General features: G+C 36.5%; 3 protein-coding genes, 1 long non-coding RNA gene and 1 pseudogene across 18 annotated transcripts; all 5 read right to left on the bottom strand.

The window, feature by feature from the left end:
- Positions 1 to 4,327: 4,327 nt before the first annotated feature.
- LOC111400708 lies at positions 4,328 to 5,033 on the bottom strand (annotated as a pseudogene).
- A 21-nt stretch (positions 5,034 to 5,054) lies between these two features.
- Positions 5,055 to 10,226, bottom strand: LOC111402394. 14 transcript variants are annotated; one of them, XR_002704250.1, is made up of 6 exons: positions 9,772 to 10,212; positions 9,623 to 9,653; positions 9,385 to 9,421; positions 9,160 to 9,282; positions 8,845 to 9,051; positions 5,100 to 5,944 (listed from the first exon to the last, which is right to left on the bottom strand). It is a non-coding gene; the product is annotated as an uncharacterized LOC111402394 (long non-coding RNA). The 14 variants fall into 14 exon arrangements; XR_002704245.1 differs by having other exon boundaries at positions 9,623 to 9,656; XR_002704246.1 differs by having other exon boundaries at positions 5,055 to 5,520; positions 5,596 to 5,944; positions 9,160 to 9,421; positions 9,623 to 10,217.
- A 3,765-nt stretch (positions 10,227 to 13,991) lies between these two features.
- On the bottom strand, positions 13,992 to 14,920 carry LOC111402794. Its single transcript, XM_023031126.1, has 2 exons — positions 14,734 to 14,920; positions 13,992 to 14,600 (listed from the first exon to the last, which is right to left on the bottom strand). The coding sequence occupies exon 2, from the start codon at positions 14,571 to 14,573 to the stop codon at positions 14,184 to 14,186; it is 390 nt and encodes a 129-aa protein (XP_022886894.1). The 5' UTR covers positions 14,574 to 14,600; positions 14,734 to 14,920; the 3' UTR covers positions 13,992 to 14,183.
- A 292-nt stretch (positions 14,921 to 15,212) lies between these two features.
- On the bottom strand, positions 15,213 to 18,397 carry LOC111402395 (ras-related protein RABB1c-like). 2 transcript variants are annotated; one of them, XM_023030658.1, is made up of 6 exons: positions 18,223 to 18,395; positions 17,718 to 17,857; positions 16,834 to 16,916; positions 15,959 to 16,163; positions 15,811 to 15,876; positions 15,213 to 15,648 (listed from the first exon to the last, which is right to left on the bottom strand). In XM_023030658.1, the coding sequence occupies exons 1-6, from the start codon at positions 18,266 to 18,268 to the stop codon at positions 15,559 to 15,561; spliced, it is 630 nt and encodes a 209-aa protein (XP_022886426.1). In that variant the 5' UTR covers positions 18,269 to 18,395; the 3' UTR covers positions 15,213 to 15,558. The 2 variants fall into 2 exon arrangements, 1 of the variants encoding a protein (XP_022886426.1); XR_002704252.1 differs by having other exon boundaries at positions 15,565 to 15,648; positions 15,735 to 15,876; positions 18,223 to 18,397.
- Positions 18,398 to 19,850: 1,453 nt separating this feature from the next.
- LOC111402396 (subtilisin-like protease SBT5.4) lies at positions 19,851 to 24,157 on the bottom strand. Its single transcript, XM_023030660.1, has 11 exons — positions 23,947 to 24,157; positions 23,743 to 23,852; positions 23,544 to 23,641; positions 23,215 to 23,379; positions 22,996 to 23,104; positions 21,638 to 22,172; positions 21,467 to 21,561; positions 21,153 to 21,398; positions 20,897 to 21,011; positions 20,609 to 20,822; positions 19,851 to 20,514 (listed from the first exon to the last, which is right to left on the bottom strand). Exons 1-11 carry the CDS (start codon positions 24,028 to 24,030, stop codon positions 19,973 to 19,975), a joined length of 2,313 nt encoding a protein of 770 aa, XP_022886428.1. The 5' UTR covers positions 24,031 to 24,157; the 3' UTR covers positions 19,851 to 19,972.
- Between the last annotated feature and the right edge of the window lie 3,222 nt (positions 24,158 to 27,379).

Here is a 27,379-nt window from a genome sequence, read left to right on the forward strand (position 1 = left end):
AAACCTGAACTCCTGGAGTTAGATGGTGGGCTCCTGGATGTTGTGGAAGGAGGCGTATCTTGGGGTAGAGATGCCCTTTTCAGTCTTTCAAACCCTGTACATCCCTAAAGTGGCGGCCGGGGGATAAGACTAAGGGGTGGTATTACTTAACCTCCTAGGGGGCCCATACTCCATTCATGCTAGACCCGCCGAGCTCAATAAAGGACTGGAAGACGTCATGGTGCTGGGCATTCGGAAGGAGGGACACAATGGAGGGGGACCCCCTGGCGCCCCTCACAGTCCCAACTACTTATTTATCGCTCAGTGAGTGCTGATGCCCTGTGTTTAAATTTCTTTTGAGCTTCTGTTTGGTTCCTGGCCTATGTTTGTTGTTTGCAGGCACTCTTCCTCGGTATGAGATATCCACTGAAGAATTTGACATAATTTGCATTTTTTTATCAGTTCCCACTGAAGAGGAGATCTTATCACGAGCTGATCAAGAAGAATAGACACTTTGTTATGCACGACCTAATGGCCTCTCAAGGTGAGTTTCTAAAGGGGCTTTATTGTCGTAGGTTTCCAAACTCCATATACTTGTACTAATTTTCTCGATTCCCTGCAGATAATTTCAACAAGAAGAGGCCCCTGAGGCCTAATTTTAAGAAAAAATGATGGCCAAGGCAAGGGCCTTGAAGACCTTCTCCTCTGCCTATAAGAAGCAGATCGATGAGCTGGTGACTGCAAGCAAACGGCTTCAGCCAATTGGCGGAGGAAGAGGAAGCAGAAGAGCCAAAAGCAAACTTGCTAAGGAAGGGTAAGAAGGCTGCTGGCTCCTCGAAGGGGTCAACCGTGGCAAGGCCCCCTCGGTTCTAAAGCAGACCACGATACCCACCGGGGTGGCCATCCGGGAGAAGACAATTTGCCCTTCCGAGGCTTCCCAAGTTGCTGCTGCTTCAGCTGAAGCTTCGCTCCCTGCAGTGCCACTTTCCCAAGTGCCAGGGCAGCAGAAGAGGAAGAGGGCTCATCCTGCAAAGGAGGCAAATTTTCTGAGCGTCAACATTGACGAGCTCGTGAATGAGGTACTGGAAGCCTTGCCTCCGGAGACCGCTGCAGTGGCAGTGGTCCACCACAAATATTGGACCAAAAAGTGGAGGGACCACACCGCTTCCTGCATTGCAGAGGACCTCGTTGCGGCCAACAGTGCATGCATTGCCCGGGCCCTTAGCACAAGCGTCCAACTCGAGGAGGGAGGATCTGGCCAAGCGTTTAGAGGAGATGATGCACTATAGGGACGCAGTGTGGGCTGCCCAAGAAAAGGCCTCTGAGATGGAGAAGGTGAGGCAAGAGGCAAAGGGCCGGTTGGTGAGGGCCAATGAGGAGGAGGAGAGGCTGAAGAATGAGCTCTATAAAGTGAAGTACCAGGTGGCTGCTACGACGAGAAGGGTTGATCAAGCCAATGAGCACCACCGGCTCACCACTAAAGCTCTGGAGGCCTCCAATAAAGAGAAGGCCGAGCTGAGGCAACAGCCAGAGGCCCAGGCTGAGGAGATCAAATTCTGAGGGCCGAGGTAAAGGTAGCGGGGGAGTCAGTAGTGCAGAACTTCATTGATCACTTCGAAGATCATTGATCGCCTAAGGGAGGTCTACCCAACTCTGAATTTAACTTCATTGGAAGTGGAGTTCGATGGGTCTACAGGAGGTTGACCTGACAGGGCTACCGATGAAGCTATCGAAGCCGTCCCAGAGGTCGAGCCGGAGACTGGGGCTGACGATGCCTCTAGAGTATAATAGGAACATCTTGTAACGGCTTCGGCCCATAATTTGTAATTTTTTTTATATTAATGAAATTAAAAATTTTCCAAGTGTTCTTGCTTCTCCCTTTTACTTTTATGTTGAACTGTTTGTATGAGTAAATGATAAGTAAATATTAGGCACCACTTACCAATAATAACCAGTCGATGACAGAAGAACTGACCCATATAAAGCACTGAAGAATTGAGGCACCAATTGATTAACCCACGTAACATAATGGAGAACTGTGGTATTATAACTTAAGAAACTTACATTTTCTTTTACTAAGGCAGTTTCAGCACATAATAAGATAGGAATGTTACTATACTGGACAAAATGTAGATCGGATCAGAACATACACATCACTGATCGTACTTCCTCAAGTGTTCAATGTTCCACTGATGAGGCAGTACCTTTCCTGCCATGTCTTCCATTTCATAAGTGCCGGGTCGGGATTCTTTGCGGATGCAATAAGGACCTTCCTAGTTCGGTCCAAACACTCCGGACCCACTTGGCTTCGATGATTGAACAAAACCTTCTAAGGATGAGGTCCCCCAGACGAAGAGTTCGCTTTCTGATTTTGGAGTAGTAATAACGGGCCATCTTTCTTTGATACTTGGCCAATTTTATTTGGAAGGAATCTCTCATTTCTTCAAGGAGGTGAAGTTCGTATACTCGAGCTTCATCGTTGTCGATCTCATTGAAATGCATCCGATGATGAGAGGGGACTCCCACCTCGACAGGACTCATAGCTTCGGATCTGTAGGTCATAGAGAATGGGGTTTCACCTATTGCGGTTCGGCTAGTTGTTCGACTGGCCCAGAGGACGTGGGGAAGTTCATCGACCCATGCCCTTTTCGAGGCGTCAAGCTTCCTTTTCAGGGCATGCTTAATAGTTTTGTTCACTACCTCAACCTACCCATTTGCTTGAGGGGAGGCAGTCTACTATACCACATTTCGACAGTTCCTACGAGGGTTAGATGGAAGGCCCTGCATTTCAATGCGGGTGAGGCTCATCTGTGTCATGTACTTGGTGAGGTGATTTTTCGGGTCCCCCTTTCCCTCATACGTCGGGATTTTATGGGCCACAAAATTTTAAGGCATTAGGAAGCTTCAGATTTTCTTTGAGAAAGGAAGGTTGTCATCATCATCATCAATTTTATAAGATCGACATAGCCCCTCGGAGCCTTCATCATCTTGCTCGTTCTGTGGAGGTGCTCCTCCTCGGCTGGCCCAATCGACTAAGTTCCTTCTCTCCCGTCTATTTCTAGGTGGAGGAGGTGCTTGTTCTTTCTGTTCTTGCCTAGTCGATCTTTGCACGGAATGAACCCTATCGCTAAGGTTCCGCCCTATTCGGTCGAAGACATTGACCGACCTTTGTGGTTCAAATTCTGGTGGGAAGTTCTCTCCTAGCTGTGGTTCTGCTGGTTGGCTCCCATGCGCATAAGATGTGGCATCTACACCCATTTCTCTTTCGAGGGGGTGTTTCCTCCGCTAGCTCGAACGGCCTTGACCATGAGATGCCGAAATTTCTTGCGTTGGGTAAGACCCTTAGGGCATCTAGAAGCCTTGATGACTTCGGGCTTGCATGAAGAATTCACGCATCGCCATATTCTGAGCTGCAATATCTCTCATGCCTGCAGTTATTTGAGCCATTCCTTCAGTGAGCATGGCTGTTCTTTCACCTCGATGACGCCGGTGATGGGGTCTCTGGTGAGTGACATTGTTTCGGAGCACATCTTCTTCAGATGCATCTCTAAACCCAGGATTTGCACCTTCATTACTAAAACTCATCTTGTCCGCCCCTTTCTCAAGGGTGTTAAGAACTTGGATTGTAGGTTTGTTCTTTTTCAAGAACGTGCCCTTTTCAGGGTAAGTCGACGGTTTCCCGATGGAAAATGTGGAACTTTTGGACGGGAAAGTTTCCCACAGACGGTGCTAATTTGTTGACCTCATGAATTGGACCTTTCACGTGGCCAACGGATAGCCACTCCACGTAATCCTCCCTGTGCACAACAATGCACGATCAGAAGCACACGATCGGAACCAGCGAGGGTGGTGGCGACCGCATACACTACGACGGTCAAGTCAGTGTTAGGTAATACGAACAGTGCTCAAGTTATACAAGAGGGTGGGGAGGAGAATATATATTTCTTAGTATGAAGGGCTAAGTTGTGAGAGTTTCATTACCCTTGTCTCTTGCCAAACCTTGGGGTATTTGTAGATATAGAGCACCGTTGGATGTGTGACACGTGTATGCATTTGACGGTGTGAGGCGTTCGCTCATAGGCTTCAATTAATTACGTCTAGAGTGGGCGGACAATTAGTTCTTTTAAGTTGAGTTGACATAAAGTTGATACGTCACATCAACTAGACCTATGGAGACGTCACATCAATTGATCCTTGGAGGCAGAGGAGATCTTGACATATATCTTTCTGACAGTGGCGGTGAAGGGATCTGTTGAAGACTCTTCAGCATGAGGGCACTCCGGCTGATTCAGTGGATCTACACTGTGCCTTGCAGCGTGTCAAGATGGGGGTCGTCGGATCACTTCGGATGGGGACTTGGCGCTTCGGGGAGTGGTGTGCCTGATGATTCGAAGTGGTTCAATTAGGGCCGTAATAATAACCAAGACCCAATAAGTGCCAAGATTTATCGACAGCAAAAGTCTTGTTGTGATTCTGAAGAATAAAATAGTGCTTGAAAAATGAAATCACCATTGTAGTGTTCGTATACGAAACAAATATATTTCTCTTACCAAATTTTGCCATCTGTGGTACACGTCCATTATATTCTACTTCCTCCATTTTCTTCAGGTCGAAGATATTCATTCCAAAAGCCCAACCACAAGTACGAGGATCAAAATTTTCCGAATTCGAAAAGTTAAGGTAACGATCAAAGCGATGAAAGCTTTCTCTACATGTCTCCACCACACCAATCACCTTACCCTTTAGATCAAGTGACTAAAGAGCCGAAAGATCCTTTTAGATCACTAAACCTTGTAGAGCTTGGGGAAGATCTCTGGGAGGTAAAAGTGGAGATGATTCACGATAGAGAGGTACATTTTCAAGTAATAATCAATCACGGACGAATAACCCAACTGCTTAAGAATCGGACTGTAACTCGAATTCAACAATGTAAATTCCTCAACATTCTTAAACTGTATTGTAGCTTTGCCTGGTGGATTTGCCAAAAACCACATCTTCATTTCAGCGTAATTGAGCCTGTCAGTGACAATGTGGAAAACGTGGTTTGAAAGATCCTACTCGGGATCACACAAGAATTTAACATTAAAATTTTGAAACATTAAATTTGAAGTAAAACAGAATGAACAAAAGATCTCTGTGTTTCTTCAACCTTCAAATGAAAACCAAAGAGTGAAATTTTCATAAGAAATTAATCCTTTTAACTTTGCATGAGTTGTGGTTGAATTCCCTACAACTACTGCTGCCAATATGTTATCTGTATAGCTTGGAATCTACTAATTTTTCTTGGTTCAAAAAATGCCACTAAGAAGAATTCCACATGAAAAACTATGTTGATAGGCATAAAGGAAGACTACGAAGTCTTTTAGGAAGTGTTTTGGCAGTTATATGCATAAAAAATAAGGCCTGCTTTTTGTGAGCTCGGAGTTGCTCTTCTGTCAAATGAAGCATTGCACGTAGCTTCCTAACACAGCAGCACAGTCATCTTGTATTTGCTTGCCTTTCACCAAAGTTTGCTCCATTGTTTTTAGCTTCTCGTAGGTACTGAAATTAGAACACAACAAGTGAAGTATACAATAACAAAAGAATGTTGAAAAAATGAAAAAGAACAATGAAAACCTCCAAGCCATTTGATCAAAAGCTTGAGAGCCTATAAACATTGAAAAGTAAGGATATCCAACAAAAAGGCTTATTTTTTCTATCTCGGAATCCTTTGTGGCATCCCCAGTTGCTCGTAGGACTTCCTTTATATGTAATCAGAGCTCTCTCATGAAATGGGGATTGTTTCAAGTCGCAGAGAAGGAAAGATAAACCTTTGCTGTTACGAGTTGATCCTTAAGATGACAAACACGTGCATCGAGCAAAATTGTTGGTTCATTCTCTTTCTCAGTCGTAGTCTTCCCTTGCTCTCTACTACCGTGTTTTGTAGATTTCCAAATTACTCGTGTTTTGTTTCATAACAGGAACCCTATAAAAGAAAGAGAACCGAAAGTTTAGACTACAGGAAGCAAGGCTATAACAAAAACTACTTTTGTATACCAACCATTGTTTCAATGGTTAGATGCATTGCAAAATACATACGTAAGAATTAAGAACTCTACCTTTTTAAATGTTCCCTCTTCTATTTTTCTCCCCCTTTCTACACAATACATAATTGAAAATTTATTCATTCCCTTAAAGCATATTTTTGAAGCCTGACCAGCAAGGCCAGCCCCGAGAATTTAGAGGCCCCATGCGACTAATTAATATGAGGCCCTTTAACATAATATTTTATTTTACAAGTGTAATAATATTAATAATTAAATAATTAACACTTTTACATTAAAAATAAGACTATAAAATTCAAAATATAGAGTAGTAAAATAAAACTTTACTCACAACCCTAGAGAGTAGGCTGGCATAAAATTTAACCTTATTACATTTTGAGATGTAAAATTAGTAATCAAACTACTAAAATCAACTTTTTTCCAAACCTCTCCAAAAATAAAGGATTCGGCAATAACAAATGGCCTGCAAATATATAGTTATAGAGAATAAGCAAAAGTCTACCTTGAGCAAATAACTAAAAGGATAAAAAAAAGTCTATTACAACACCCTATTGGACAGTTTAAATTTCAAACAATTTTTCTATCCAATTGACACTTGACAACAATGCAAGTGTCAAACAACGTGTCAAAAATCAGTGTACAAGTAGCAAAGTTCAATCGATAAGAACATTGCTACATGTACACTATGGTGTACACTTTAGTTTACAATTTGTCACGTGACATTATCCCATTGGACAGTTTAAATTTCAAATAATTTTCCCGTTCAATTGACACTTGACAACAATGCAAGTGTCAAACAACGTGTCAAAAATCAGTGTACAAATAGCTAAATTCAATCGGTAAGAACCTTGCTAAATTTACATTATGGTGTATACACTTTGCCATGTGACATTACCCTGTTGGACAGTTTAAATTTCAAACAGTTTTCCCATCCAATTGACACTCGACAACAATGCAAGTATCAAACAACGTGTCAAAAATCAGTGTACAACTAACAAAGTTCAATCGGTAAGGACCTTACTACATGTACACTATGGTGTATACTTTAATTTACACTTTGCCACGTAACATTACCCCGTTGAAGAGTTTAAATTTCAAACAGTTTTTCCATCCAGTTGACACTCGACAACAATACAAGTGTCAAACAACTGGTCAAAAATCAGTGTACAAATAGCAAAGTTCATTTAGTAAGAACCTTGCGACATGTACACTATGATGAACACTTTAGTTTACACTTTGCCACGTGACATTACCCCGTTGGACAGTATAAATTTCAAACAATTTTCTCATCCAATTGACACTTGACAACAATGCTACATGTACACTATAGTGTACACTTTGCCACGTGACATTACCCAATTGGATAGTTTGAATTTCAAACAGTTTTAACATCCAATTGACACTTGACAACAATGCAAGTGTCAAACAACGTGTCAAAAATTAATTTACAAATAGTAAAGTTCAATCGGTAAGAACCTTACCACATGTACACTATGCTGTACACTTTAATTTACACTTTTCCACGTGATATTACCATGTTGGACAGTTTAAATTTTGAACACTTTTCCCATCCAATTGACACTTAAGAGGGTTTTTTCTTGAAGCTCCAATATTAAAACCATCAGGAAAAATTACAGGAGAACAAACACACAGGCGCAGATTAATTTATTGCTAATTAAAATTTAAAATGCAAAAGTGAAATTCTCAAAAATTAACACTAAAGTCGCATCTGCTCCTGTACAAAATGCCCTCCCTCATCCTTATTGAGTTAAACGCCTATCTTTAGTCCCATCATAATTCACACACAGTCAAAATCTGCGAAGACATGGTTAAACTCCTTTCTTCATTTCTTTAATAAATAAAATAATCAATAGTTATTTGTTGAATTGGGTTCAATGAATATAATATTAATAAATTCATTCTCTTTCTTACTGGGTTGGATTTTAATTGAATTTTGTTGATTACGGTAGTTCAAATAGATTAATGGAATGCCCCTATTATGATTATTGCTTCTCTCCATCGCTAATGGCATATCAAATTATAAAATCTTGATGCAATGAACTCACAAATTTTGAAACAAATATAAATGAATTTATGTCAGTAGTAACAAAGAAATTCATAATTTGAGAGTGATGGTTTAACCAATAAATAATTTTACATGGTTCCATTGTTTATCTCCTCATATTCCATTGTTTATCTCAAACTTTGTGACCGAGTCCACCGTCTGTGTATTGGATTTACAGAAGAAGAGAATATCCATGGCTATATTTCAGGTGAGGTTTTTGCAAAGGGAATTCAAATCACAAAAAGAAATTGACGAAAACGTGAAGAGAAGACAACTACCAACAGGTACTTCAGAAAATCAGATTTGTAGATTGAAAATTTCATGGAACAGAGAGATTTTTTGGTGGAGAATGAAGATGCTTGCTGGTTGGAGTCTTGGAGAAAAAAGACGGTGATGGTTTGTTTCTCATTGCTCAAAATTTTTTATTTTTTCTAAAGGATTCGAGGGGTTTTGGATTGGGGAGTTTCTGGGCTTTCTTTCTTTGTTAGAGGCCCCTTAAAATTTGAGGCCCAAGGCAATGGCCGGCCCTACTGACCAGTGACGACCTAAAACATGTCACATTACAACGTATAATCCGAGACCCTGGGAAGACGAATGTATGTATCAAAGTTCTCTAGTTCTTATTATAGGATCGTGATTAGGAAGAAAAATGTATGTATCAAACCTTAAAATGAATGACATTATGAATTTGAAACATTAGACATTAAAGTGATAGCAAAACTAATTGAGAAGAAAATAAACTAAATATAATTATACCTTTCCCCCAGAGGAATTTTGCTCAATATGCACTCAGAATTCTGAGAATTATTTTCATTCTTGGGATCAATTTATGCTCCATTTCCCCCAATTAATTCATTTTTCTTGGAATTTTCCCCGTCGGTCCGAGCTTCATGCCCGTTTCAGTCACCTGTATCGATTTCCCGTCCACAGCCTGCTTGTTGCCATCATTAGTGCTCAATGATTCTAGCAAATGCAGATATCCTTATTAAAGGGAATATTTAAGTTGAATGAAATATAATAAAAAAGTAAACTTAATTCGATTCCAAGAAACTGAAATAAATGGGACCTTACAGTGAGTTGTCTTGTGATTCGCGAATTCTCCAGGCTCGAATCATCAGAATAATTTAAAACAGATTGAAAAGAATTTTCAGAATAAACAGCCACCAGTGGTTCTTTCGGTATTGCATATGACTCCTATGGAAATGCACAGATATTATAAAAGATTAGAAATTTCCCTTAAACTAAAAATTCCCAGGGAAAAAAAAAAAAGAAAAACGGAAAATCAATAATCCAAACCTCAGGCATTAGATTTAATGCCTGATTTCATCACCGTCTGCAATTAAAAAAAAAATTCAATAATCCAAGAACAGGAGGAAAGAGAAAAAAAAAAAAAAAAAAAAAAAAGAGGGAAAAAAAAAAAAAAAAAAAAAAAAAAAAAAGGCTTTACCCATCAAAAGATTCAAAACAAGGGGAAAATCTATAATTATATTAAAAAAAAAAAACTATTTAATTATAAGTAAAAAATAAAACTTACAAAGGATGAAACTTCTTCAAGAAATTCCTAGCTGCTGAAAAAAAAGCACAAATCAAAAGGATCCCTTGACATAGTTCTGAGGGGGAAAAAGAAAAAAAAAGACACAGAAAATTGAGAAGAAGAAAAAAAAGATGAAAAGTGGAAATTACAAGAAGGTGAAGTGTAATAGGTTCCAATAGTATTAGTGTAAAGAACAATTTGGGCAAGAACCGTAGTTATCAGCCAGAAAAGCACTGATTTTCTCAGCTTCATCTTTCAACCGTCAAGATCGAAAATTAAACATACAGACACATCTACAAGAATAAATTGAAGATGCCCTGGAAAAGAAAAATATATTAAACAAACTAATGAAAAATCAAGCTTTAACCCAACATTCGAGTCTAGAATTGCGTGAATGATATGAGGTCTTTAAATGGAATGTATATCTGTACTTGTTGTAAAACAGAAAAGTGAGTCAAAACCAACAGAAACAATGAATTTTTTTCTAAACTTTTTGAGTCAAGAGAGAGAGCAAAAATCTGATTAAAAGGCTTTGACAAAGAACAGAGAAAATGAGGAAGTACAGGCTTTTGTGACACAGTGTGTTTTGATTTGAGTAAATTTAATCAACACTAACTCAATTTCAACATTGTTACTACTTCCCCATCCATTTTTAATGTGTTACTCAATACTTACTTATCTTCTCAAATAATAACCCATCCACCACTCACTTGACTTCCATCTCTTCAAATGGATGGAAAAGTACGAGTGGAAAATATAAATCCAACATGGCAATTTTATTCAATTAAATCTTGACCACCTGGAAATAACACCCACAACTTCAAATCGAAGTCACCTCTCTTCTGTCAGACTGGAGAGATTAAAAAAAAATAAAAAATTGCAGGGCCATTTTCATCCTTTCTTATCTTCCCCCTCCCTTCTCTTCTCTCCGGCATCCTCCGATCCGGCCCCAATCAATTGGTACTAGTGTTCTCTATAGTGTAAACTGGAAATGTTCATTCTGTAGTAGCTCCAGCTAGCCACAGCATGGGGAATTTTGCATCCAATTGTATAGCCGAAAGTATGGGCCTGAAGCACGATGTTCTGAAGCCAACACAGGATGCAATGGATTGCTCAGATGATGGAGTTTCGTCGAATCCCAAACCCCAAATCTTTGCGACTGGACATAAAAAATTTGCATTTGAGCAGTTTATGGGTTTCCTTTTTCTATATGGGAATGTGAGCAGTAATTTAATTTAATTTGATTAGTTAGATTTTGAATTTCCATCATTTGACATATAACTTTTTGTCTATTCTGAAAATAATTTTTAAAATTATATCGAATGCAATTTAATATAAACGAGGAAGCAGGAAAGCTCAGGAAAATTTCTTCTGCCAATGTCTTTAATGCACCGATGAGTTCAGATGGATTGGTCGGGGGTGAAAATGGGGTGAGCTTGAGCAACAATGTGAATCATACCAGTGATGTTTCTTTGTGGGTTTAATTTCCAATTGTCAAGATTTTAATAAAATAAATTTGCCAAGTTGGATTTATGTTTTCCACTTGTACTTTTCCATCCATTTGAAGAGATGGAAGTTAAGTGAGTGATGTGAGTTATTATATAAGAAGATGAGTGAGTGTCGGGTAACGCATTAAAGATGGATGAGCAAAGTAATAACATTGTTGAAGATGATTGAGTGTTGATTAAATTTACTCGTTTTGATTTCTATAAACTTGTAATCAAACGTAAGGAAAATTTATTAATGTTAAAACACCATAATCATACTATGGGAAATTACTTCTACTCGTGAAAACAATGGCCGTTAACCGCGGAAATGATCAGGTACCAAGGCACGTGTTCTGACATTTTATCGACTTTCATCTTCATTGATCTTACGCGGTATGAAATATAAGGGCTGTGCTTTTATTTTATTTTATTTTTTTGAATATATATATATATGACGGGAAATCCTTAGCTGCTACCATTTGGGTACACATTGGGTAAATCCAAACCATGTCAGCCAGGTAAACCGCATTAGGCAAGTTCAGTCGACAAACTCGATCAAGAAAATGTTGGTAAGGGAAATCGAATTAGTGATCAAAGGCCTCCGCGCTTACCTACTCCACCAATTCGGTCATTCCATGAGGGGCCTGTGCTTGTTGTACACTATGTACATCAAGAACGTATGCAGAGCCCCTCACAATGCGAGGCCCCGAAGGAACCCAAGGGACTGTAACATTGTACAAACAACTTAACTAGAAATATAATGGGCCCCCTCACATGAGTCGTGGGACCTCCCCTCATGTCATTGTGGAGCCTCCTCATGTGAAGAGGATGTTTGTAGAGTCATAAGTGCTATACAAGTAGAATTTTTCAAATACAATTGGAGCACAATTTTTTCAATTAAATAAACAAGAAAAATTCTTACCCTATTTTTAATATATCATCTATACGTAAATCATTATATAATTGATTATGTACAAATATTATTATTCTTTTAATTATTGCAACACATTCAAATTGCATAAAAATCACATTTAGCCATATTTATTAAATTTAAACTTTTTTTCACAAACTCATTTCTTATCACATTTTCACAGTAAAATACTCAGTATGTAAATCCAAAATTTTTCAATTTTTAACCACAAAAAAAAAAAAAAAAAAATCACTATTCCAAAACTTACTTTTTTTTCCCTGAAAACACTTATTTTAATGGTTGTCAAACATACACTTATATTTCTAACTTTATTTAAAATTATATTCTTATCACAATATAGCCACCCTTTATTATTATAGCAATGTTACGTGTATATAATCATTTACACACGTCCTTATACTCCCCTCACATAGAGGAGGGCCCACATACAATAAAATAGGTTTGAATCTCCCTCCATGTGCGAGGGTGGTGTAAAGTTGTGTATACACCACAAGGTATACCCATAACATTATTCTTATTATTAAACTAAAAATTGATTATATTAATATTAGTTCTTCTTCTTATTATTGTTAATGTTATAAAATATATTTTAAATTTTATACAATATGTGATATTATTAAATATTTTCCTAAGATTACATATCTTCATTATAATTATTTTAAAATGAAAAATATTACTATCTCGTGAATCATAAAATTTATAACACTACAAATGAAAGCTTAGTTTATATAGTAGAAAAGTAGTTAATTTAAATAACTAGTAATATTAGTATTTTAATTATAGATAATTTGAGAAGTTAAAAGCAATCAAAAAAAAAAAAACCATTTTGCTACTTTCCTGAATTTGATGTCACAAGGTTCAAATTCTTCTATAATCAGCTTTTTATAATTTACTAAAATAAAAAACAACTACTAATTGTTTGCGCCTAAGAAGTTGGGCTCTAATATCAATCCCGCGCAAAGCCAAACTATACTTTAAAAGTTAATTTCAATAATTTGCAAGAAATTTCAAAATGATCACTAAAAGTATTTTCTTTAGAGTCGGACATGGTTCGATTTGATTCTCCCAATCCTGAAGTTTTCGAATATTTAGTAAGTCAAATCGTTGATCCAAATTTAATTATGGAAGCGTTTATGTCCAATTCCATTTAGTTCAACTTGGTTCGGTTCGAGCCCCGGGTTCCCTACTATAATTAATTTTTAATATTTACAAAGTTACATTAATTTAATTAATGACATGTTCATTCTTAACTCTTACAAAATAATGTAGGCCAATCTTATGTTTATTTTGCATAGCTCCATGGATTTGATTATTAAATTAACATGAAAAGAAAGATAGCAAGCTCATAATAATTAAGAGAAGCATAGCCGAGTTCAATTCGATTTCTCTAGAACTATAAAAATGGTACCAAGATAGGATAAAAAATTTGGATAAAATTTAGGTTTGTTTGATTAAATTGGGCTTGGACTAAAAATTAGAAATAGGAAAATCATATTTTTGGGTTTGAACTAAATTAATTAATTAGTAAATTTATTTAAAAAATTAAAATAATCTGTTTTATTTAAAATGAATAAATTAAAAAAAGTAGAGAGATTTGGTTATTCCGTTCTTGATCTAAAATTGAGAATCGAACCGAACTCGTCAATTTTCGATTTAAATTGTCGTTTGAATATTTAACTTAAGAACAATAGCTCGTTCGACTCAATTCGGGTCAGGTTTGATTCAATTCAAGAGTTTTGTCCAGGCCTAATTTTCTAACTCTATTAGTCACATATTTATAATGATTTCACAAATTGTGACTTCAGATAGAAAAAAACTAACATAAAATTTGACGTGTGGCCTCAAAATGTCGTGAACTACGCAATGCAAATCTATGAAGCCAAACTCAATTGACATGCTTTAATACAACGATAGTTGGAGGAAAAAAAAAATTCAAAATCCATCTTTCTTGATTTAATACCATAAAATCCATAGTAAATAGCTGGGAAAAAAATAAAAAAATCTGGTCGTGAGAGGTCATTACCCCATGGCCAGTTCAAAGGGACAAAAGTTTGGAAAATACGAAATTAAGCGACATGAATACATGAATTCTCTTTTGAAGATTAATCTATAAACTTTGTTCAACCCAACATCAAGAGGCTGATCAATCAATCACAGATCTCCAAAAGCAATCCACAGGATCAAGATCATCAACTTTGAATGGCCACAAATCTTCATCAAACTTATTCTCATCAATAACATTTTGATCATACAAATTCTGCACACAAAATTGATCAAAATCTGGTGTCGAAGTGGCGGGAAATTCATCAAAATATGAAGAAGAAAGTGCAAATGTATCTTCCAATTCAAAATTTTCCTCCCCTTTAAAGATTTTCGCACCCTCTTTGAGCCAAGGGAAATCAAAAACTCCTACCTCATCACAGAATTCATAGCCCTTCTCTTCTTTGTCGAAATCAAATTCGGGTTTCTTCCCTTGACATGTTTCTTTCTTCTCTTCTTCGTCTCTCGCTCTTTTTCTGTTTTCCCTTTCCATTGTTGAACAGACACCAATGACCAAAAACTTCAATTGAAAAACAGATAATTTGTTAATGCGTTTCGACTACTAGAAGTATCATAGCCCGAATAGCTCAAACGAACAATTTGAAGCCAACATTAACATGAGTGAATGCATAAAAAGATTTCGAACAAATTACCTGTTCTTGGTTTCTCCTTTTTGGCTTTAACTTTTCTGGATATTGGGGCACACAGTAAGTGATTTAAAGCAATGGACAGCCACTAGACGCCTTTACCCAAGCAGATTTCTCCTTTTATCTCTCTAATTCTGTGGGTATAGTAATGTGTGTAGAATATATATCCACATTGGATTTGGTTTGGAATCCTATTTTTACGCTTCTTTCATTTTGATTGCAATAAAGATGCCAATTTTCTGTTATTTTCTTCCTTGAAATGTGATTGGACTTTTGCCACACACTTTGGTTTCCAAGTTTGGCCATCCAAATTTGTGCAACCCACAAATTGTTTTCCCTTTTTTAGACGAAAATGACAACGTTATTGTTAATAGCCTTCATAAAGAACCACCTCGTTCAAATTTTTGAACACATATTTTAGACTTGGCACAATTGCTATGTTAAACAACCTTATCCGATAACATAAATTTCATAAAGAGACAGCATATTCCATGATGATTGATTGGCAATATAAGAGAGACAGAAGCCTAAATTACACACAATCTACCCGATTTCGGAGATATTCATTAGCATCATCCAGCAATATACAGATACAATTTCATTTCCGGATGTACCCAACTTGGCATAACGTATGCATTTTACTCGAACAGAACTTTCTTGGTACAACCAGCGACAAGGGTAATCTATAGTTTAATTTACAGTAAAATAGACGGGAAATGCAGAAAGACATAACGACACCACACAAGTAATGTTGCAATGCGATATTTGTAGAATGAACATGAATTGTTGGACGACAGGAAAAGAGTGCTCTTCAATTATTGCCAACAAATATCAACTGCAGCAACCTCCACCTTGAGAAGAAACACTCCCGCCACCAGACAAGCCTGGGATTGGAACATTACCAACTTGGATTCCATTATGCTGCAAATAACAGCAGAAAAAATTGAAAATGAAGAACAAAACACTGTAGTTGAATTGAATTTTATATATATGGTCAAGTAACGGATTTATATAAATGAGATCTAAATTGGAAGGAGCATTTCAAGCTTGAAAGCACAATCAAGAGGGAATGAACTGGCTAACCCCATTCAACTCGAGAACTCCATCCTGCAACTTTTTGTATATTGTTGCAGCCGTTTTTACAAAAGCCTGCACATAATCGTTTCTTAATGGAAAAGGAAAGGTGAAAAGCAAATAGTGGTGAAAATTAAAAATCTAATTGCTTCACCACCTCCTCAACATTCTGAGCAGTTTTAGCAGATGCTTCCATGAAAATAAGTCCATGTTCTTTTGCAAACTGCTCTCCTTCTTCCGTGCTGACAGCCCTTCTCTGCGCAAGATCACACTTGTTGCCTATCAGCATGATTGTCATATTTGGGACTGCATGCTGCCTTGCATCTTCTAGCCAGCTAGCCAAATGACTAAAGGTTTCCCTCCTGACACATAAGATAGAAAAATCAATCAATAATTAGAATTATTTGGCATAAATTTCCTCCTATGCTATCTTACTGGTCTATTGGACCAGTGGTTCATAGATATGAAGACAAATGAGCTGAAATGTATGCAACATCATGAAAATGCATATACAGAAGCTCCTACTTTTTGTTTGCAATTTTCATGTTAACTAATTTGTTTGAACCATACAGTGGAATTCTTAACCTTGAAGTGCTTATCATTTTCAATCATGCACGACTGCCCTGATGCATTACACTTGATACAGAGTGTATAAAGCCATAATTTGTCAGATTCAAAACATAATGAAATTGTAATATAGTGATGGTCGTTACACTCAGCGTAAAATTTAATTCAAAGAGACCTAAAAAGTGAGAAAAGCCACCACTAACATAAACCACTACAATTCTAGATGTTCAAATGCTATATTTGCCCACAGAAAACAAACTTTTTCCTGTGAGTTACCAATTTTCAGCGACAGGATCGACTATTTCAGGAGAAGATATTTTTGGGGTTGAAATGGCTGCACGCGAACTGCCCTCACTACTTTCGGGCAGCGAAGGTGTAAAAGGCAAAATACTTGCAGATTGAGCTACAAAAATCATCAAATTCTATTGTCTGTTGAAACCTAGCATAGTGATACTGAAGTGCCACCTTGTTATATCATAGACTAAAAGTGCACCAGCAGCCCCTCTGTAGTAAGACCTTGTGATCGATCTGAATGATTCCTGACCGGCCTGAAAATTTCAAATAACTTCAGTTTAGAGTTCGTATTGCCTCCTCAAGCTAACAAGCTTCTAAATACTCAGAAAATATAATACAGAACTACACATATTTTCAGATTAATCGAAGTAACAACTACCGTTATATATCAATGAAAATTCTCGTAAATAAACGTTGTGAAAGACAATTATCATACATCAATAGTTTCAATATCAAGAAGTTACTTAGAATAATGGTTTTATGGTAAAAAGAGGAATAAATGACTGTAATTATCTCTCAGCAAATTTAGATTATAACTGTTAAAACAAATATGTAGATCTCAGTAACATTATCACAATTTGAAGACATTTTTTTTTCTTTTAATTACGAATAAGAGTCATCAGCATCAGAGACGGCAGAAGTAATTGCTTGCTGGCATTTTAACTTGAATTCTCTTCCATGGTTTCTGTTATCTTTTTCCACATGACAACTACAAATCTACACTTCCAACATTTATTGGATAATTTGCACTTCGAAAGAACGTTAAATCACATGCAGCTCAATGGTGGGTAGGAGATCAAAAGAGAAGCAACACTGAAAGGCGTGCTTTACAAGACAAACACACTTGATTGTCGGTCAGAGTCTCAAAATATTTTCTGGAGAACTGATTAATTGCAAAATTGATATTTATCTAATCATCACCCTAAAGAATTCTCAATATCGAAATCAGTGACATAATCATGAATACTCAGAATCAACCGTTCAGAGCCACATGAGAAATGATTAACTGTAAAGTTTTCAAATCAGAACAAGTAGAAGACGAAAAGAAAACCGACCGTGTCCCATATTTGTAACTTAATGGGTTTATTATCGACTGTAATCATCCTTGCCCCAAACTCAACTCCAATAGTTAAGTCATACACAGGCTGAAAACGCTTGTCAGTAAATTGAAGAAGAAGACACGACTTTCCCACTCCTGCAGAAGAAGGTACGTGTAACAATGTATTGAATCATCACCTAGAAACCTTTTTAAACCAAAATATAAAATTGCAGAGTAAAAATATAAATAATTGTTTATGAATCTTAAGCAGGAACTTCATTAAATCCTCATAAAGCTGGTAGCTTTGAACTTCCAATAAGGCTATTTATTAGTCGGAAGTTTCAACATCATCAAGTAACAGAAATTATCAAATTCTAAATAATCGAATAAAATTTACATTAACGAAGAATTCTCACACCAGTAGAATTTACACGGAAAAATACATATAATTTCAATAAAATTCAATAATTCTCTGCTACGAGTAACATTGGATTCAATATACGCAAGCTAGTAAAAGTTACCAGTATCGCCGATGATAATAAACTTAAAAAGGTAAGAGTAAGACATGCTTCCTTCAAATTAGAACGTCCGTGAAAGGAGAACTGGAAAAATTCATACAAAAGTTTCAATTTCGAACAAAGATAGGAATGTTGAAGATGAAAATAATGGAGTTGTGATTGTTTAATAAAGGGACTGGAGTGGTTATTTCAACTTTTTTTTTTTTTAGTATTTAATTTTCAACCCTCAATTACTTCGGCAACCAAATAATTAATATAATACAAATAAATTAATTTATTGACACGTCGTATCTTGTGAGGCAAATTTATTTTTGATTTTATCATTTTATATATATTTTTAGACATATCTTATCTTCGGAGCTAAGTGAAATATTAATCATCTTATTTATGGCCGAGTTGTCCCTCGCTGTTGCATTATGTAAGGCTATGGATTTCAGGATTTCATAGATAAATGTAGTTGAATAGAACAACATGCAAATCACACATTTTACTATGCGAAGATGTGAGGTGTAAGTGGTAATGATGCTTCAACGTCTTTGACAGACACTTTAGAACCGGTCAAGCTCATCCTCGTGGACAAAGAATTTATTTGAGAATCGAGATCAACAGATTCAAGAAATGAAACATGAGGCTTATTCTCTTTTTTGCGAAGTGCTTTCTGAGCATCATTTCTATGTTCAAAAGAGCTACTGTAAAAATGTGTTTCTCAAATTAACACTTTAGTAAGGGCAAAAATGTCATTTGAATGTGGAAGGCCCAAGTGACAGCCCCCAATTGGCTGTTGGTGCTTCTTCGAATCCTATCTTGGCCGTCTATTTTTGATCAACGGCTGAGAACAAATCTAATGCAATTGGTATGGTATTTAAGGGGTCAATTCTAATGGACGATTTTCAATCTGGTTTTTGAGATATTTTCTGGGTTCTTGAGTTTTCTCTCTCTGGCTCTTCGAGAGACTTTTTCTTCTTCATCTATTTTTGTTTTGGTTCTTGTGATCTTTTATGAAATTTATGTAAATCTAGAAGAACCCTGTAAAATACTTATTGCTACATTAATTTTGGCCGATTGTAAGGCCTGTGTTGTGTTTATTTTGGTTAGGCAGTTGGGTTCTTGGATTATTGGTGATTAAGGGTTGACCTTGTGAGATCCTTTGGATCGATGATCAGATCATGTGGCTGAGCGTAGTCTCAGTGTTGTCACCGTCTTTTGGAGGGTTATTTTGTACGTAGTGGACGGGCTTGTCTCTGAGCCCTCCAGATTGGGCATTTTTGGCTGAATTGGGTGAACAATTTGTTTGTGTTTTCTTTACCGTTTATGCGTGGTTGATTGATTATTTTTCACACGAGCACAAAAACGAACGGGAAAATCCCTACACCTACTATAATACCCAAGAAGCTTTTATCAATTTTTCTAAGGAGGACGAGCTCGATACTCACTTAGAGTGGAGCCCGGCAAAAAGAGATGGGACTCTCATCTATCTTTTTTCGTTTGATCATTTCATGTATCGTGTCCAATGTAACTACGGATGCCTACTACTCTACATAGTGCAGCACGGTTCTGAGATTTGGTTAAATCAAATGATGGAAAAATAAAAATTTAATTGTCGTTGGTTAGCTGATTGATCAGTCATGTAAATAAATTAAAACATAATTCTTGCAATAAGTAACATGCTTTAAACAATTAAGCACTTATGTGAGATTTTTTTAACCCAATAAAAAATCATAAAATAAATATAATTCTTGAAGCTGAAGGGATTTTATGAACCTCCAGAAGCAACTGCTATTGGACTCCTCACATAATGCCTTCCATCAGACCATAACAACTCTCCAAACACAAAATCTGTTGAAGTTCCTTCTTTTTCTTCTTCAATAATCAGCTTAAAAGTCTTTTCTTCACCAATTTTCTCAAACTTGAGAGATTTTGGCTCTAAAGAAACCGAAAATCCTGGTGGTTGTCTTATACGAGCAGTATAGGTCCCTGGTGTGCCAACATTTTTCAGTTTTCTTGTCACTGTTTGTTCTCCATCGAGATTCGGGATTGTTATAGAGGGGTTGTTGAAGTTTGTGATTTCATACTCCGTTGGACATTCATAAGGCCCGTCTGAGAATGTACGAATCATTGTTTCATTATAACCAATGCCACACAGGAAATCTAGATAATCGTTGAAATCCAAGTCGTAAACCAATCCAGGATCCATGGCACGGTTTGGTCGTATGTGTCCAGAACCATATCCAAAAGGTGTAGATTTCTCATACGTTGCATCGAGCATTGGATGCATCGTGTTGTCTCGTGTTCTTGCTGAGTTTAGAGCATGATCGCAAACCATCTCATCAGTAAAGGTTGAACAAAATATTAATTTTTAGAACAATACTCGGGGGATTTAGGCCTTTACCGGTTGTCATAATTGCAGATTTTATTGCTGCTGGACTCCAGTCAGGGTGGAGCGACTTAAGTAAGCCTACTACCCCGGAAACGTGAGGGCATGACATTGAGGTCCCGGATTCTGTATTAAAGGGAGTCGTGCGTTTATCAAATTCTTCTCCTGTAGGGCTTACGCCTTCGGAGTATGCAGCAACGATATTCACTCCCGGTGCAGTAATATCTGGCTGGATACACCACAAACTGTAGTTTAGTTTTATAAAATCTTAGCGAAAACGAGAAAAAATAACGAGTTCCTGACCTTGAGAATTTCAGGAGTAACAGGATTAGGTCCCCGGGACGAGAATGAGGCCAAAAATGGAGCAGGCTTTTTGTTCAATACTTCCTTCGGAGCTGTAATTAACCCTAGTGGATGCCTGCAAATATCAAGATATGAGATATTTAAGAAACATTTGTTTTAAGTGAAACATATAGAGACAGATATAGAGAGAGAGAGAGAGAGAGAGAGAGAGAGAGAGAGAGAGAGAGAGAGAGAGAGAGAGAGAGAGGTGAGGTACTTGGTTGTCTTGACGTAGGCAAAGACAGCAACGCCATCTGTGTAATTGATTTGTGTAGCAGGAAGAACATGAGGATCAGCCATAAGTTCATTACCACTTGCCTCGTCGTTACAAAGAATCATCCCTACAGCACCAGCTAATAAAGCTTGTTCACCTTTGTCGACTCGTGCATTTTCCCCCCGAAGACAGACCAGTATCTTACCCTTCACCTTCTTGGGGTCTAATGTTCCTTCTTGGCAGAGTATCCTGTTTAAATTCATCCAATGAGATACAAGAATTATGTTTAGTAAGATGGAACTGGACAGTATTCTTACGCGTCGAGAGCAGATGCATTGGCAGCTTTAGCTTTTTCAGCACTAATAAGTGGATAATATTTATCATTCGGCAATGATTTAGAAAGACTCGTCCCCTGATTAGATATATAAGCATTAAAACTAGCCATGTATGTGGCAAATCAAATCTGACTGTAAAACAGTAGACTGAACCTCTAGGATCATTCCGTTGCTCAGCTTAACATTAGCTTGGAACTCTCGATCAATGGTGCTTGCTCCAACAGTTAGAAGCCACGGTGCAATATTTGACACAGATCCAGAGTCTGGTCCGGAATTTCCAGCAGAGGCTACAACTACTATTCCTTTCTTTACAGCATGAAATGACGCGATGGCTATGCCATCTTCAAAATAGTCTACAGCATCTCCACCGAGAGAGACTGAAAGCACGTTTATGCCATCGTGCATTGCCATATCAAAGCCTTCCATTATATCAGAAAAAAAGCATTCTGAGCCATTGATTGGAGGCCAGCATACTTTGTAAGCAGCTACTCGAGCTTTTGGTGAACCGCCTTTTGCCGTTCCATTTCCTACACCAAATATATTTGCTCCCGGAACGAAGTTTCCAGCAGCAGTGGATAATGTATGAGTGCCATGTCCATCGTAGTCGCGTGCAGTGTTCTTCGAAGAATTAACTTTGCCTCCATACGCAACATAGCCTTTATTGAAGTACCTAGCTCCAATCAGTTTCCTACAAAAAAATTTCACCATGTAACGAAAAGAATTTTTGAAATATTCTCACCTCCACCACCCAAAATTCATAAAAAACAAAGGGAAGTCGAAAAAAGTAATGCAAGAAAAAGCTTCTGATAATACTCTTATCTGCTTTCTACTGTTAAAAAGGTGCAATTGACACTTTCTGACAACTTCAATATGAATAGGGGTTTCTTTTCTGAAGGCAAGGGTCCATTCTGTATTGTCACTATAGTCGAATTTTTTAGCTTTTCAAAGGTGAGTATAAAATGATACTTAATGCATGTTCTGGTGCACAATAGTTGACCAGACGGTAGACAGAAACTTAGTTTCCTTTCCTACCTAATACTGTCAAGTCACGTCCAGCCCACCTTAAGAGACAAGTCGTAAGGAATTTGACTAGCATAATATTCTATGAGGAATGCTCCATGTACACTGGAGTGTATAGGCCCCTCACATGAGAGGGCCCAAGAATTTTTTAATCAATGTGAGCTCCCTCTCATGTGAAAGGGGTGTACACTCTAGTGTACAAGAAACATTAATGATATTCTATTCTTGAAAACGAGAAACAAGCACATAGGCACCATGTACTTGAAGCACTGTTTACTCTCAATGCAGTGCTCTCGTGGCTCCAATGTTCCTTCCTCGCTCAGATACTTTATTACTCTTTGAGCAATGAAATGCATGATAATTGAGAAAGATTCATAGGACAAACAATACGAATATTTCCTTGTTATTACATAGATCATCCTTAACTGATCCCAACAAAATCATTGTATTATTAGTGTCACTGTTAAAGAATGGAGAAACGGAGACAGTACCTGTTGCAAGGGGCTCCAGCATCGCCATCAAGTTGACAGATGCCTTTCCATTTAGAAGGAATGGGGCCGAATCCTTTGCCATTAAAGCTTTCTGATTCAGGCCATACGCCTAATATAGCAATGGAAAATTATTGATTTCATGATCCAACTTAAAATTTAAAATGCAGGATTAGTCAAGAGATTCAAGTGAAGTGTCAAAAGGTAAAAACTTAATCTTACCAGTGTCAAGATTTGCAATAATCGTATCTTCACCAAACCCTGACTTTACCCATAATGACGAGGCTTGAATATTACCATTTCTTTCCAACATAAGAAAATCCCATGAATGTGTTGTGTGTAAATTTCTTCCTTGATCCAAGAAAATAGATAGTACATCTGGATGCTCTTCATTGACACAAAAAAACACTAGTTTTAGTAAAAAAACCAATATGCAGTACTTGATTGTGTAATGAATGAGATTTTATGTATTTTTGTTCTTTATTACCAAGCATGCTATAAACCTAGTACGTAGGAAACATAGGAATACAAGAAAATATGTATTGTCATACTTGCTATTTCTGATGCATCTTCCTCTTCAAGAACCGCGGCAAAACCATTGATATGTCTCTTATACGAATAAATTATCGCATCTTTAGCCTTCTCTATGCTATAAGAAAATAAACTCATCCCACAAAAAAGAAGAAAATAAATGATTATGCATACTACAAAATAAGCAGATTTATTGACACACATACTAATTAACCATACCTTCCCAAGAATGATCCAAGAAACTCATGATGGAATTCTTCGACCCGGCGAAGATCAGCAGAAGTTACTTCTGGACCATGTGAATGTCCTCCCAAGTACACAATATAAGACTGTCAAAGAAAAACGGAATTATAAGTAATGAGGGGGAAAGAAAAAAGCAATTATGCATGATGGAAAATTTCAAGAATAATAGACAATGTGGACCTTTTTGATGGCTAAAGCCGGTTCTTGGAACACCACAGAGAGAATGAATAGAGCATGAATATATGAAATCTTTGCAGAAAACATTTTGGTTTTGTCACTGTAAAAAACCCCGCTTGGATCGATACTTTATTATATAGTGCTTAATAATTAAGCAATAATTTTTTTATTTGTACTAAAAAAAGAGAAGCTGATACTTTTTATCCATCCATCCATCCATTTAAAGTTTACACTTTAAACACTGTACTGTATTTTTCTAAGGAAAGAATTCTTCAAACAGAAAACACTAAAATCGAGGGATTAGTGCTAATCAAAATTCCTTTTGATAGAGACTTATCTATTCAGATCTGTTGAGTATATCAATCTAAACTAAAGAAATTAGAGAATTTTTTACAAAAATAATAATAATAATAATAATAATAATAATTTTTATAATTCATTTTTTGGTTCAATTTAGGACTCTTTAAATAAGTGAATTATTTGTGTTTATTACTTAAACCCCCCTCATTAAGTGATTATTGTAGTAGTACATGCATGGATTAAATAAGAAATTTTGTAAACATTCATCTTCCCTTTAGAACATTCAAATTATAAACTTCAGTTGTGGTTCTATTATTGCTTAAAGCCTCCCGATTACATAATTTGTATATTTATTTGAATGTTTTAAATGTGTAAAAAATTTAAATCAATAACTTAAATGCTCCCTAATTAATTCATTATAATAGTAATACATGCACTTTATTCTGGATTATGACATTGGATGAATAAAATTTGTGAATGACAACTTAATGGATCGGCATAGTTTACATATCGTGGATATTTGTTTGTTGCGACAAAGATTGTATAGAATATCTCGGATCAGGAAATGCTAATCACAGGTGACTCGAAATGATAAAGTTTTGTCAATGATTGTCGACAGTACAACAATTGGTGATTCAGATAGAATTATCGATAACGATTATCAAAAGCAATGTCGTCAATGATATCGTCGAGAATTAGCAACAGTGTTTCAATTACTAATAAAAAGTCATCGGTGATCGTTGACGGTGGTGATTCCGATTGAAATTAATATATGCTAGTGACTCATAATTATAAAACATGTTATTCGAAAGAAAATAAAGTTGAGGTCAACTAGACATATTCATGTGGCCGATTACTGAACCCTATAATCCGATAGATGAGTTAGGTTGGGTAAAATGTGATATCGAGTTGAACTCTAGGCCTGTCCTCGGATAGCCATTCATTATAGGGAATATTACACCGATTACTCATTTATGTTTTTAAATTTCCATTTTACCATACTTTAATTTTCTTTTTAAGTATACTGTCTAATTAAATTCAATCACAAACCCTAGGATTCATTCCAAACAATTTTTTACTTTCAAAATTTAATTTAGCAATTGAAGACCTAGTGATCGCAATGGACCGAGCCGTTTAACCCACGAGCTCAGTTCTGGCTCGTGGCGAGCTGAGCTCGAGCTTGGCTCGGCCCACGAGCCGCTCGCAAGCTTGTGTGTGTGTGTGTTTTTTTTTTTCACATTTTTTTAAAAAATTTTCATATTTTTGGACGAGGCTCGTGGGCACAAGGCCCACGAGCTGCTCGTGGGATTGAGCCCCCTGCTCGGCTCTGACGAGCCCAAACCGCCCACGAGCCAAGTTTTAACGAGCCGCTCAGCCCGTTTGACATCCCTATGAAGACCTCAATTCATAGTTTCCTATAGTTAACCATTTGATTTGCTGATTCGCATACAATAAATTATGTGTGCCCCCTCCATATGAGTGAGGTGTAGACCATTATGTACACCAAAAGTGTACAAGTAGCATCACTCCTCCTTAAATCTTATGCCCTTAACCAAAAAATAAATCTAATATTTTTAAAATTTAAAAGTCAATATATGTTTAAATTTAAGAAAAAAAAGTATGCAAATTTATTACAATAAAAATGTAGGAATTCTAATTTTTCTCAAGTACAAAATAGAAGGTTCAAAAAATGAATAAATAAATAAAATATCACACAAATATTGAAAATTGCAACGAAGGTTTCTAACCCATTGAATTGTGCAAATGGTTCTCAACTTCTATTGTTTTTTTAAAACTCAAATAGTTTCAAGTTTATAGCCCGTTAATCTTCTGTGGTCGGTTTCCATCTGTGTGTCGCCGTTAAAAAGTTTAAATTAGGTTTGAAATTAACAAAATAAATAAAATAAAGAAACAAGATCAAATTTTCCAAAAAATAAAAATAAAAAATTATATACTTTCTGTCACCCACTTTACACCATTCAATTAGGGTTGATAAAGGTTCAATTCGACCAAAATCATCATCGAACTACCAATTTTTTGGTCATACCATAACTGCAGCATAACCGCGTAAATTAATTCAGTTTGGCTTGATTCGTATCTCGGTTTGGGTACTTAATAACGACGAAAGTAAATTACTTGTTATAGGTCCAACAGTCAAATTGGAAAAAAAACAATTTATGAAAAAAGGTCAATGAAAACAAAAACACAATACTAAACCAATTTAACAAGCAATATCCCAAATAAAAGTGCAAACAATATTCCAATTCTCAAATGCAAAATCCGAATTTAACGAACAATTTCTATATATGTTTAATATTTGTATAGTAGGGTGTAGGGTTACTAGGTTAGTTTAGTTGGACTTAACTGGTCGATAATTGTTCATAATTTTGAGCTGGATAGAATCATAAAAAAGAATAATGGAAAGTCCAATTGTCCTTTTTTTTTTTAATAACGATAATCAGTTTGCGATGGGGCGATGATATATATACTATACTCCTCCCGTCCCTAACCAGGGCATTAAAATCAAATATCATATCCATCATATTGTGCCATCGATTCGATTAACTGCGATTTTTGATTTTGACAATTCGAATTGTCATCCCTATATTCAATTGAAAAAGAGCAGAGAATTTGGAACCAATGGTTCTTCACATTTGCCTTGAGTGTACAATGGTCCCTAACTTTTAATTCTTGGCATGAACATCCTAATCAAATGGTTCTTTTTTCTTTTTTTCTTTTTTTTATAAAAAGACCAATATGCCTTTAATCTTAATTATCAAAATTTCAGTTAGATCCCTAAGCTTTTGATGAAGTACAAATGGGTTCTAAACCTTTATTTGTCAATACATTGAACCAATCTTATTGCAAGAAAAAGTTGGCACATAGTAGTTTACTCAATATAATTTTTGAACTTAGGTTTTCATTGCAAGTAAATAATACGTGATTTAAAATAGTTTGTTTTCAAAGTAAAAGTTACATCTGCTTGCTGTTAGAGAGTTTTATGACGAAGAAGAAGAAGAAGAAGAAGATAGTTACAATAGCTTTTTAACTAATGGTTCTCATGTTTCCCTCTCTGTTATCAAAAAAGACTGGTCTTATTATCTTTTATATAATGAGATAATATTAAGGCAGATAT

The sequence above is a fragment of the Olea europaea genome, chromosome 10 (genome assembly GCF_002742605.1).
Source record: "Olea europaea var. sylvestris chromosome 10, O_europaea_v1, whole genome shotgun sequence".
Lineage (NCBI taxonomy): Eukaryota > Viridiplantae > Streptophyta > Magnoliopsida > Lamiales > Oleaceae > Olea > Olea europaea.

Excerpts from the sequence above, each read along its gene's own strand:
- LOC111402794 (XM_023031126.1), bottom strand. The coding sequence starts at position 14,573 with ATGGAAAGGGAAAACAGAAAAAGAGCGAGAGACGAAGAAGAGAAGAAA.
- LOC111402395 (XM_023030658.1), bottom strand. The coding sequence starts at position 18,268 with ATGTCTTACTCTTACCTTTTTAAGTTTATTATCATCGGCGATACTG. Across the intron at positions 17,858-18,222 it reads TATTATCATCGGCGATACTG|GAGTGGGAAAGTCGTGTCTT; the intron begins GTAACTTTTACT and ends CTTCTTCTGCAG. Across the intron at positions 15,877-15,958 it reads CTGCTCAGAATGTTGAGGAG|GCTTTTGTAAAAACGGCTGC; the intron begins GTGGTGAAGCAA and ends GATTATGTGCAG.
- LOC111402396 (XM_023030660.1), bottom strand. The coding sequence starts at position 24,030 with ATGTTTTCTGCAAAGATTTCATATATTCATGCTCTATTCATTCTCTCT. Across the intron at positions 23,105-23,214 it reads TATTGCAAATCTTGACACTG|GCGTATGGCCTGAATCAGAA; the intron begins GTAAGATTAAGT and ends TTGCTATATTAG. Across the intron at positions 20,515-20,608 it reads ATCTGCAATTATGACAACCG|CAAGAACACGAGACAACACG; the intron begins GTAAAGGCCTAA and ends CTCTAAACTCAG.